Source organism: Ornithorhynchus anatinus, chromosome 6, assembly GCF_004115215.2.
Source record: "Ornithorhynchus anatinus isolate Pmale09 chromosome 6, mOrnAna1.pri.v4, whole genome shotgun sequence".
Taxonomy (NCBI): Eukaryota; Metazoa; Chordata; class Mammalia; order Monotremata; family Ornithorhynchidae; genus Ornithorhynchus; species Ornithorhynchus anatinus.
This window is the reverse complement of record NC_041733.1, coordinates 24,735,076-24,747,665: the sequence shown is the minus strand read 5'-3', so window position 1 is coordinate 24,747,665 and position 12,590 is coordinate 24,735,076. Positions and strand designations below refer to the sequence as shown.

The 12,590-nt window shown below is 37.0% G+C and overlaps 1 protein-coding gene across 2 annotated transcripts in view; it reads right to left on the bottom strand.

Moving 5' to 3' along the window:
- Positions 1–12,590, bottom strand: part of PHF6 (PHD finger protein 6) — a 36,943-nt gene that overhangs the window by 11,176 nt on the left and 13,177 nt on the right. For both annotated transcript variants that reach the window (XM_001511781.5, XM_016227322.3), the window contains one exon: positions 263–429. In XM_001511781.5, coding sequence (XP_001511831.1) covers positions 263–429 — 167 coding nt within the window. The remainder of the gene's footprint in view (positions 1–262; positions 430–12,590) is intronic.

Below are 12,590 nucleotides of genomic sequence, written 5' to 3'. Positions count from 1 at the left end.
TACCTCATGCCTTGGCTTTTTGTGGAAATTAAGCAAAGGAGCTAATGGGGGTGGAAAAGACACGCCCTTGCATTTTGGTACCGTTCTGCCAAAATCGGAATACCTGCTCTCCTTTGAATATTCCAAGCAATGACCTTTTTTAGGTTCCTAATTATGATCTTAAATCCTGAATGGACATTAAACAGTTTAAATGGCACTTAAACTGTTATATGATACTATACTATGAGTTGTTATGAACAAGAATCAGTTTTTTTGTGCTTACATAAGAACTGCTTTCTATTTCATCTGTCCCATGTGAGGATGTCGATCTAGTGTCTTCCGACTGCCCTTTTGAATTTGTTTTTCTTGGCCTTCCTTTGCGGCTCTTCTTTTTTCCCTTGGGAGGTGAAGGCTCCAGTTCATGTTCATTGAAACCTTCTTCTAAATCAGCTGTTTTAAAAGTTAACAAAAATTTATATGAAACAATTTGAAATTCCAATGCTCTGAGTGTGTAAGCCTCCCAAGAGAGATTGTCTTTTTATGTTCAAAATGGCATCTAGCATACAAATTGTTCTATGAAATTACAAAAGTTCTATATGCATTTCTTATTGTTCTAAGTAGTCATCCATTTCATGATCATCAAAGAATGTAATAATATCATTCTAAACAGAAGTCATTACTACTACTTATGTAGTACTAAATTAAGTCACTAAAGTAAACCTGTGTCCCCTGAAATTTTCTGTTCTAGATTTATAAACTTTATCCCACACTTTACTCATGAATTAGATACCCTCAATCATTTTTTGGAAAATAAATTATGCTCACATAAAACACATTCAATACAAGTTTCAAAAGTTGAACACAGAAAAAGTGAGCCAATGATAAAATATCACAAAACCACTCCAAAATAAATGATAAAAGACTACTCTTAAAGTGCAATCCTTTAACTCAACTTACTAATCTTTTAAAACACTGTAATGATCACTTGCAACAATGAACAAATCCAAAAATAAGGTTTTTGTTACTGAAGTAATTTCCCACTTTGTTGGTGTTGGGCACTGATTTTGAAGGAGATAGGGCAAAGAAGCCTATCCTAATGATTTATTGTATATGCTTAATTATAAAGACTTTAAAGATCATAAATGCAACATTAAGTTTTACAATCTATTCATAACATCTTTCTCTTTCCTTTTTATATCTAAAAATGCTAGATCTTTGGGGTCTTTTCAGCAGCTTCACCATAACATTTATTGCTAAAGGAGACTATCATTAAAAATTTACTTTATCATTGCATCACTATATTCAGGCCTTCTTGGCTATTTAACAGACAGTGTAATTCTCACTTCATTCCCTCCCTTCATGTCCCACTGCTAAGCTTATCCTGTTGCCCTTGCTTCAGTCCTACCCGGTAATGCTCATCTGACATATGTGGATTATAGAAATTTTCACCTCTCATATGGCTGCTTATTTTCTGTCACAGGCTATTTCGTAAGATAATTCTATTGACTTGTTCTACCCAGATTCTATTTTTCTTTCCTCACAATTAAAAAAGAAAACAAAAAACACTTGTACATACTCCTCCAGTGACCAAAAAGTATGTAATAACTGAACCTGTAAAAAGGTGGTCTACTTGCATAGTCTGTATCACAGAAATCTTATTTTATGAAATTGCAGAAAACCAATCCCATGAGTTCAAAAAGCCCCATTTTCCCATTACACACAAGATATCCTAAAGGCATTTCCCTGAATGCACCTATCAAAAATTTACAAACATTTATTCAACAAAGTTCCTTTGCAGACTAATTCTATTATATCAAACCTAGATGACTTGCAGTAGTTTAGCCAATTTTTGTATTTAGGTTTTTTAAAAAGGACCACAACAATAGTCTCTACACCACTGTTTATGAACCATAATCTTAATATGAAGAATTCCAGGAACCAGATGGCCTACAAGAGATTTGGGGATTACTGCTTTTTCCAAACATGAACCAAACGGATTTTCACTGCTTTAGAATTAACAACGTACCCTTTCATCACCACAACATTTCCTCAACTGCCATTCTAGGGGAAGTTTCAGTATCTACTGTCACAAGTTATCTTTAAGATTACCCCAGGTCAATCTTGGTCTTGGGGGAATAGCAGTGCTAAGACCTTCTTATCCTCTACCAGAGCAATTCTGGCACTAGAGCTACTGACTTTCCAAAGAGGCAGTGATGATTTTTAGGAAGAAGCTATTCTGGTGCAACAGTAGCCAAAATAAGGAGTTCTCCAGCAGTGCCTTCAGAAATAACCTATCAAAAGCCATCTACCAGATAAACAGGACTTTAAAATTTGAATGCTAGTGCTAAAAGATTCCAAGTTAGCAACTGGCCTCTTTCCCGAGAACCTAGTTCTGATTCACTCCCAGCTCCACTACCGTGCTGTTCCAAAGGTGATATGATTTAGGCTCCAAGGCAGTGGATCTGCACTGGCAAATGCCTTTCCTCTCCAAAACTGACTCTTGAACAAAGGGATCCTTTGGTGCAGTTACTGAAATATGTCTAAGCTAGGCATTCTGGAGTAACTATCCTCATATGCAAAGGGAAAATTATATTACAAAGGGAAATAAATCATGGAAGAATGAAACCAAATCACATCAATAGGCAGTATTGTCTATGATCATGCAAATAGAACACTTGGTATCATAACATAAGTTATGAGGTATCATAACTTCCTCAGATTTCTGAAGATGCAGAATTTGAGAAATCAGTGTAGGTCACTACTAACACAAGTTATGTCAGATTACAGATGAACTTTACAGGGGAACTATAGATTTCCTCAACACAAAAGAGGAAAAATTGACAGTCAATAAAATTCAATTCAAAAACAAATTATACAAATACAGAGAATTCTTCCCAGCATCCTGAAACAACTGCAAATTAACTTCTAGGGACTTTTATGAATCAAAAACATTGTCAGCTATGATAAAGCGAAAGGCATGAAATAATTAATCTCAGACTTTTTAAGGACCTTGGGACTTTCTTCTTAGTGATTTTTACTTTTTCTTATATAAATGGGACAAGATGCCTCCAATTTTAAAAGTGGAAGTTTTTTTACATATATTTTGAGCAACATAAGTAGACTATATTTAATCGGGGAGAGAAAAAAAATCAAAGTCATGAATTGTAGCATTCTGTGAATTAACAATTATGCTCTAGCCAAAGTTTACAGACCAAATCAAGATGCAGATCATATAAAAGTCTACCTTTTTTGGTCTGCCTTGAGAAAAAAAAATCATAACATGTAACAAAACTATCCAGTTGATTAATTCAATTCATAATTTAGTTGAATTTAACAACTGTTCTGATGAGCCAATACAATTCTGTTACACATTCATTCCATTTAGATGACCTGTTAGATAGCCTTTATTTACTTCTATGAATTGTGAAAACACAAGGCAAATGTGCCATCTATGTCCTGAATGAAAAACAGCATACAACTGTAAACACAGAGAACTCTTATCAAGAGAGCATGTTTTCTCTTCTATAATTCACTATTAGTCCTCCACATGGACCATCCCATGACTACTAAACCTCATTTTGCATGTTTTTCCAACACTGATATTACAGTAACAGGATATTAATTGTTTCTTGTTCAATTACTTCAGTCACTGAACAGATCTGTAATACCCACTCTACTTCATTTTGGAAGAGAAATCGGATATTTGTTCATTATTGATTGAAATGAAACATAGGAGAAAGTAAAGATTACCTTGAGATCAGTGGAAGTCAAATCTAGCTACTGCATTTACATATCTCTTTAATATTTTACCTTTTCCCAAATCTATTTCTGCTCCTTTAAGTCTGTCTTGCAAAGCTCTGAAGCTACATATCTTAAGATAATTATGGTATTTGTTAAGTGCTTAATTATGTGACAGGCACCCAGCTCCGCCACTTGTCTGCTGTGTGACCAAGGGCAAGACACTTCACTTCCCTGGGCCTCAATTACCTCATCTGCAAAATGGGGAATGGGACTGTGAGTCCCACATGGAACAGGGACTGTGTCCAACTCGATTTGCTTGTAACCACCCCAGTGTTTAGAACAGTGACTGGCACAAAGTAAGTGCTAAACAAATACCATCATCATTATTAAGATGTCAAAAATAAAGTCAATGAAAAGCTACTACACTCCTATTGAGACTCAAGTTATTAAAAACTGAATTCTGCCCAGCAGTAAGAAAAATTGCAGAGTGATTTCTAGGGTCTCTATTCATCCAGAAATATTGTCGGTTATGATAAAGATAAAAGGTATGAAGGGAATTAAACACTTCAGAAAGTCTAATAGACTTCCTTCAGGTTAATTTATAAAGCACTTGTAATTTCTAGCAATTAATGTTTCTGGATATGTAGAACTACCTGGAAATGCACGGTACAAAAAGCACAAGATGCCTCGAAGCTTAAAGGTGAAAGATCTGTTGCATTTTGAACATCCAGTAAAAAGCCCAGAGTTCAGTGGGGAGGAAGAGTTCAAATTCTAAATGGCAACACTCTGTGAATTGGTAATTATCACAGAATATATTGAATCAAACAGGATTATACTCTAGGTCTTCTTGGCTATTTAACAGACAATATAAGGGGAGCCTCATTCCCTCCCCTCATGTCCCACTGCCAAGCTTACCCTGTTGCCCTTGCATCAGATGGTTGGGTGTTTCCAACTTCTCATGACAGCTTGAACTAAGGGAAACACAAAAAGTTGTTCAACACCTCCCCGACCATATGAATTCTTCCAATGGGCCCTACTAACATTATGAGTTCTTTTCTATAGCCCTTAATTGTTTTCCTAATATACTTCAAGTTGCTAGTATTTCAATACATATATTAGTCTGACAAAAGCACTGTGATTCATGAATCTACTACAATATTGCTAGTCGAAACTCTTCCACTGTTAGGTGGGAATTTTTAATCTTCCTTAAATAGACTCTCTAAACCTGCAGTATTTAGAAAAAGGAACTAGTATAGATTTGGGGATGGAAGTGGTGCTGTAACAATAAAAACTCTGTCTTCAGATAACATTAAAGTTTGCTGAAATTATAGTTTACTTGAAGACACTCTCGAATCAAATAATTAATATTTAAGAAATGTATCAACTTCTCAAAAATGCAGGAGATTTTGCTTATGAATTTGAGAGCCTAAACACTGCAAGTACAGATTAAACTTTCATTTTACTATTATTGTACTTCTATCTCTCCCTAAGTCGATAAACATAACGTTCCCATTTCACAAGCATCTGCAAATACAGATCACTTAAAATTAAGCTCGGCTGTTACCCTTACACATTAAAAGGTAAAGATGTGAGGCAAAATGTCTCCTATCACAGAAACATTCAGCCACTGACTGTTACAGTAACAAATGTTACATAGAAATCTCTAAGACTTGATTAACACTAGACACCACTGTGCCCCATCCCATTTCATAGACTACTGGTTCAGTTTGACTATCAGAATGGCTTACAGAGGATTGTGGAGATGGGAGAAAGCCATGGGAAAAGCAAAAACTAGAAATGAAAAACGAAAACAAAAACCCCAAACCAGATAGAACCACCAAAACAAAAACTACACACACCCTTCGTGCAACTAAACAGATTGTGAGGTTGGAAAACAACAGGAGCATTAAGGCAAAGCAGAGAAGATCTCAACCATTATGCAGAAAAAAGATTTTTTAGTTTTGACTTTAAAGGAAATAAATCACAGACTCCCAAAGCTGAAACTAAACTGAGGATGCTAGGATATGCAGGCTAGATCAAATCCTTGACATGCTGAATCTTACTTAAACTCGCCATAAAAATATTGGTCAAGGGAAGGTGAAGAGTAAAAACACTAATTTTCATCTCTGGCTGTTCCTGTTCCTAGCTTCTAGTCCAACTCATTCTGAAGTACGATGGGAACATTTCCTCTGATTCACTCCCACCTCCCGAATTGCTCTCTTTGATTTGGTAGGAATCTCTTTTAACTGAGAAAACTGAAAAAGTCATAGGTCTCAGGAACCTGAGGGCACAAATACTTTTGCTACAGAAGTGGTTTGAAGATTCTGCACCTGAAGTTGGGATTCCAACAAATGAAATGCTGCAGTCACTACTTTAAACAGAGGAAAAAGGAGGAGATATGACAAAGGAGTGCCAAGAAGTGCCACTAATTCCTTTTCCCTGCAACTAAGAGGAATTCCTCAACACAAAATGTGGCTGCCTGTAAATACAATGTATACAAAATAGATATTTGCAGTTTCTATGACCTTCATGATCTGAATTACAAATGGCAAAATCAAAAGTATTTACTGAACCCTTACAGTATGGAAAGCATTGTTCTAAGTACATGAGAAAGTACAATATAATAAAGTTGGCAGATGCGATGGCAGACAACCTCTACAAATTAAACTACAGAAAGGAATACTTTAAGTGCAACTTAAAGAACAGAAACAGAATTAACACAGACTTGAGCAGATCTTGGTTCCACAATCAAATGGCAAATGCATTTGAAATAATAACCTAATAAATTCCTTCTGAACATCTACAGATTTTAATCTGTAAGCTCTTCTTTCAGGAGAAATATTTGTTGTGATAAATATTTTACTTTGGTCTATTCAAAAGAATTGGAAATTGTTCAATAATTAAAAAGTGTTTTCAAAATTCTGTACTCGGCTGCGTTTACTAAGATAATTTAGATACTACATTTTTGCCAAATATCTGTTAATTTGTACTATTAGGAATGAACCTGAGAAAACAAGCATTCTATGAGGGGAAAAAAGAAAAACTCTACAGACATCAATGTGAGGAGAGAAATTTTCTCTCCATATAGGAGAATCTTCTGACATTTGCGCTTGGTTTGGAACTAGAGAACCAATGTAGCCTAGTGGAACAACCAGGGGCCTGGGAATCATCAGACCTAGGTTCTAATCACACCTCTACCATTTGCCTGCTGTGTGACCTTGGGCAAGCCATTTAACTTCCTCAAATTCTTCATTTGTAAAATGGGGATGAAATACTTGTTGGCCCTCCAACATAGGCCATGAGCCCTGTGTGGGCCAGGAATAGTGTCCAATCTGATTGTTTTGTACCTACTTCAGTGCTCAGTTCATAATAAGCACTTAAATACCCAATCATTGATTAGTTACCAATCAGTGGTATTTACTGAGGGGTCACTGTGGGCACAGCACTGTACTAAGTACTTGGGAAAGTACTATATAGTTGGTAGACACAATGCCTGCTGCCAAGGAATTGAGAATAGCAGTAATATTTTAGTAGAGCACAGGCAAGTCACAATTTCACTGCTTCAGTTTTTCTCATCTGTAAAATGAGGCTTCAGTACCTATTCTCCCTCCTACTTAGACTGTGAGGTCCATGTGAGACACTGTGACAAACTTGATTATCTTGTATCTACCCCAGCGCTCAGTACAGTGCTTGGCAGATAAGTGCTTAATATTAATATCATCATCATCATCTAGTCCAGCCCCTTTGCTCCACCTTTAAGATCTTTTTTGGTTGACTTATGGTACCATGAAGAGTAACAGGTAAGAGTCTTCGAAAAAAAAATCCCTTCCTATACATAAAGACTATTATTAAATCTTATCCTTTCCACCCCCACCCTGGCTTTCTCTTCGACTCAATTATTTTAACTTTTCCTCATGGAATCCATCCCTTAAATCATTTTTGCTGTTCCTCTCCAGAATCCTTGGGGTTTTTTTTTACAAACTTTTAAAGGTACAATGACCAAAACTGGACACAATACTGTAATAAGGTTGTGGCTAATGCTAGCTAAGTACAGCATAAGGATTACTTCCTAATCCTTGCATGTCATGCTTCTGTTAACCTAAAAACATCCTGGCTTTTTAAATGCATGATGGTGTTTCCTGTCAAGACAAATAAGCCTCAGTCCCAATACAAAGATGTGGAGACAGAGCTGGCAAAAAGGTATTGTTTATCAAGATTGTGGCTTACTAGGACCTACTACTGCTGGTTCATTTTTCACCTTTGAGTCCTTGCCTGTTTTGTCTGCTGCAGTACATCTAGGCAGTCTTTCCTTTCTCTCCACCCTGTATTTACGTTATTTTTCCATCTCAAAGTGTGCTACCCTATGCTTATCCCGAACTGAATTTCATCCTGCTTCTCTGCTAGACCCATTTTATAATATGTCTAGGTAACTTTGGATTTTATCTCTGCCTTCTGAAGCAGGAACAGTGCATGATTTGCTATGGGGAAAAGACTTTCACAATTCTCACATTTACAAGAATGCTAGATTAACAAGGCTGGAAAAAGCCAGGAAACATTTATTCCAGCCTCTCCCTTCCAGGTAGGGAGTATGTCACTTCCTTTTTTGTATTTCTACTGCTTAGTACAGTGCATTGTACCCAGTGGGGTGGAAGAGATTCTTTTACTGACTACTGCAACTACTATTTCAAGCATTCAATTTTGAACTCTTTAAAATATCTAATAAATGGGCTCTTGATTCCCCTGTCCATGTTATTCTATGCCTGGTCCCTCTAGGTCACCACAATAGTTTCCCAAGTTGATACAAAGCCTGTTTTAAAAAGCATTTGAAAAGCAATAGCCTGACAGCTGTATAGACAAAACCCTGCTTTCATGTGAAACTAATAACTCTGAGATTGAGAAATGAGGTGCATCACTTTCCTTCTGTTTACATGGCTAGCCAGTACCACAGAAGGAAATTTCATTAAAAGAGGCATGGCTTTCTCCTCACAAAATTTATTCGTTGCTTCCTAGTATCATATGTTCTTCTAGGTGACTGGAAATGGATCACTGAACCATTCATTCTTATCTTCCCCAAATTACTGACTGATTTATTGTTTCCTCAGTTATCCTTTGTAAAGGGCCCATTATCTATCGTTTTCTAATCTTCAGAAACATCTCCCTAAATTCCCTAAAATAATGCCTGGGGTTTCTGCAGTAATATGGCAAATTCCTTAAAGTCCTGATGTTTCAATAGGTTCAGGTTATTTTGGCTATTTTTTAAATAATAATAATGTTGGTATTTGTTAAGCGCTTACTATGTGCCAAGCACTGTTCTAAGCGCTGGGGTAGACACAGGGGAATCAGGTTGTCCCATGTGGGGCTCACAGTCTTAATCCCCATTTTACAGATGAGGTAACTGAGGCACAGAGAAGTTAAGTGACTTGCCCAAAGTCACACTGCTGACAAGTGGCCGAGCCGGGATGGTATCTGGTATCTGTATAAGTGCTTGGTATCTGTTAAGTGCTTACTATATGTCAAAGCACTTTTTAAAGAGCTGAAGTAGATATGTTTATCAGGTTGGACAGTCACTGTCCCACATGGATCTCACAGCCTAAGTCAGAGAGAGGAGAGCTTAATCCCCATTTTACAGATGAGGTAACTGAGGCACAGAGAAATTAACTGACTTGCCCAAGATCACACAGCAAGCAATTGGCAGAGCTGGCATTAGAACCTATGGCCTATGACTCCCAGGCCCATGCTCTTTCCACTAGGCCATGCTGCTATTTCTTTACACTTACTCTTTATTTCTTCACCTAGTATGGGTTTCAAACCTTCAGATCCACAAGGGATTTTGGTGATTTCATCTTCGATTATTTTTATAAGGATTAGAAGAGTAAAACATTAAACGCCTCTACTTTTTTTTGAGGGTCCTCCTCTTTTCTTCACAAAACTAAAGAAAGTTTTGTGGTAATCTTGTGTGTCAGTTTAGTTGACTGTCTTTTCTGGATTTTTCCTTATCTCGCCCTAAAACAACCATGCTATTTCTTTTTATGTTCAGTTCTCCTCTAATGGAGGGGGATTCTTCAAGCAGCTCACATTAAGGAACACTTGCATGTTAGTACTCCACTTTGTGTCCAACGCAACCTGCCTGCACACAAGCATTTCACTCTCTAACCAGAAGCACAGTGTTGGAAGAATGTTCTCTCATTCTTTCGACTGCCTATGAAACACACAGTAAAAAGCATGTGTTGTTCAGTAATGACTGTGGGCCTCATTAGTGTTGTGGGTTCCAACCCCAGCTCCACCATTTGTCAGCTGTGTGACCTTGGGCAAGTCACTTAAATTACCTGTGCTTCAGTTATCTCATGTGTAAAATGGGAATGAAGACCATGAGCCCCACGTGGGACAGCCTGATTACCTGATTACTATCTAACCCAGTGCTTAAAACAATGCTTGGCACCTAGTAAGCACTTAAATACCAACATTATTATTATTATCTGGCCTAATTTTTGATAGCAATCCCATTTACAGATCTTGTCCTCCCTTTTCAAAGATATTGTAGATTTTCGAGGCTGCAGAACTAACAACTTTCCTAAACTTTCAACTAAGTTCCCTAAGCTTATTAAAATTGCTTTGTTAAAGTTCCTTTTCTTAATGCGGCTGACTTTCTTTCCTTTCCAAAGAATCTTTAACCAACAATGGTTCCTACTTACTTAGTTTCCAATTACTTAGATGATTTCTCTACATCCTGCAATAGAATATTGTTCTTTATGCAATCTAAACACTTGTTTGATGGCTTGTTGAATTGCTTTTCTCAGAGGTACCTGATAGTTAAAAAAAATTTCCCTACTGCCACAAGATTCTAACCCAAGGCAGCTTTGGAAAATTGACCAAAGGCTTTATTTATTTACTTTCTTCTGTTTTGGAGGTTTGTAATAAACTCCTACCATGTCTTCTTTTCACCTGTACTTTAACCCACATGCATTTTACCTGTTCATGTCTTTTTGCTACCTGAGCCTCTGAGAACATGAAGCACCACCTCTTCCCTTTGTACTGAAGTTACTTAGGGCTACATGAGGTTTACGGTTCTGCACTGCTACTCTCCAAGCAATTGTAAAATGAACAGAATATGTCATTACTCCCACAGAAATACCAGGAACTACATATTCAGAAGTAAAAAGTCACTGTGCAATCAATCATACAAAATAAGAACTATGCACCGTATGCCTACATAAAAACAAAAATATACTTCTCATGTTTTCATATAACATTGGTTGCAGGGCATTATTAAAGTCACCATACAGATTAAAAACCACATTATGTCACCAACATCATTTGTTATAATGAAATGTAATTCTAAGACTGAGACAGCATTTCAGTGTGTAGTATAAGTGAACTTTTGACTCATCCTGCATGTAAAATAATCCAATTATCCAACGAGCTTGAACTAATGGAAAGAACACAGGTCTGGCAGTCAGGAGATCCAAGTTCTAGCTCCAACTGGTGTGTTGTGAGGCCCTGAGTAAGTCATTTAACCTCTTGTGCCTTAGTTAGCTCACCTATAAAATGGGGATAAAATACCTACCAATTTTCTCTCTCCCTCAGACAGGGAGTTACATATGGGCAGAGAGACTGTGACTGATAAGACTGTCTTATCATCTACCCCAGAGCTTAACATATAGTGAGTACTTATTAATGCCATTATTAACTGAATGCATATTAATGTAGGCCAAATTTTTAGGTTTCTCCCACAAAAAGGCAGAACCTCTGAAAACACAGTTTACACATAATTTTGTGCTTCATTTCATATAAGTGATTGAAAAGGCTCCGACAACACCAGTACATAACCAGTTCTTCTATAACACAACCCTCACTTTACAGAATAGTAGCTTATATTACACTGTTATTATGTGCTAGAAAATTAAGAAAAACAGTGTACATTACCAAGAGTCACAAGTACTCAATGTAGCTCAACAGCATTCAACAAAAACATTTAATCCATGGAGTCAGTAAACCACTTGCTCTAACCTTCCCCAGACAACATTCTCTAGAGAATAACACAAATGGCTGGGTCTTTGGCACCTGTGGCCTAGAATATTAAAACCACAGTGCCATCACCTCAGCTTACTGTGGTAATCCACAAGACACTGTCTCTCCTCCTCCCTGCCCCCTCTCCCACAAACCTTCAGATGGCTTTAGGGTACCCAAGTCTTGCTCTAAGAATTCAGGACAATGTGAATGTTGTTTCCATTATGGATCTCATTCAGAGATCTGTTTATTCTTCACCACTCTGGTAAATGTTCTCCATCACTTCTCAGGTAATTTTAAATAGCTTTTTGAGTGTCTCTCTCTCTCTCTCTCAATTAAGCACATACAGTCTTCTAACAAGGGCACTGAGATGGTTGAAACCTTAAGCAGATTTCCCCTCAAGCCACCCTAAAACTCAGAGAAATAGTAGGGTACAACAAAATTGGTCCTAGGGCATGGGGAAGTACTCTCATTGAGACTTTTGGAGAAAAACTGTCATCAGCTTTAGGCTTCAGGAACAATACTGCAGCAACCCATCATTTCTCTACCACTCCATCTGAGGTACCTGTGGTTAAGACAAGGTTAATATGGGCATTTTACTTTGCGAACCCAATCTGGATTCCATAAATCCTTGATATGGATAAGTCGTCAACATTTTTAGGAAGTATTTTCTGTGTCAAACAATAAATATCATATTAACAGTTATATCCACACATTTGGAAGGTGAATGATCTAGAATTTGTTTTCAAAACCTCAACACAAAAGTTGGATTTTTCTGGAATACAAAATCAGTTATCTTAACTACAGTTTAATTCAACAATTTACATCTTGAAGGAACTCAAAAAATATTTGGTCATGATAAA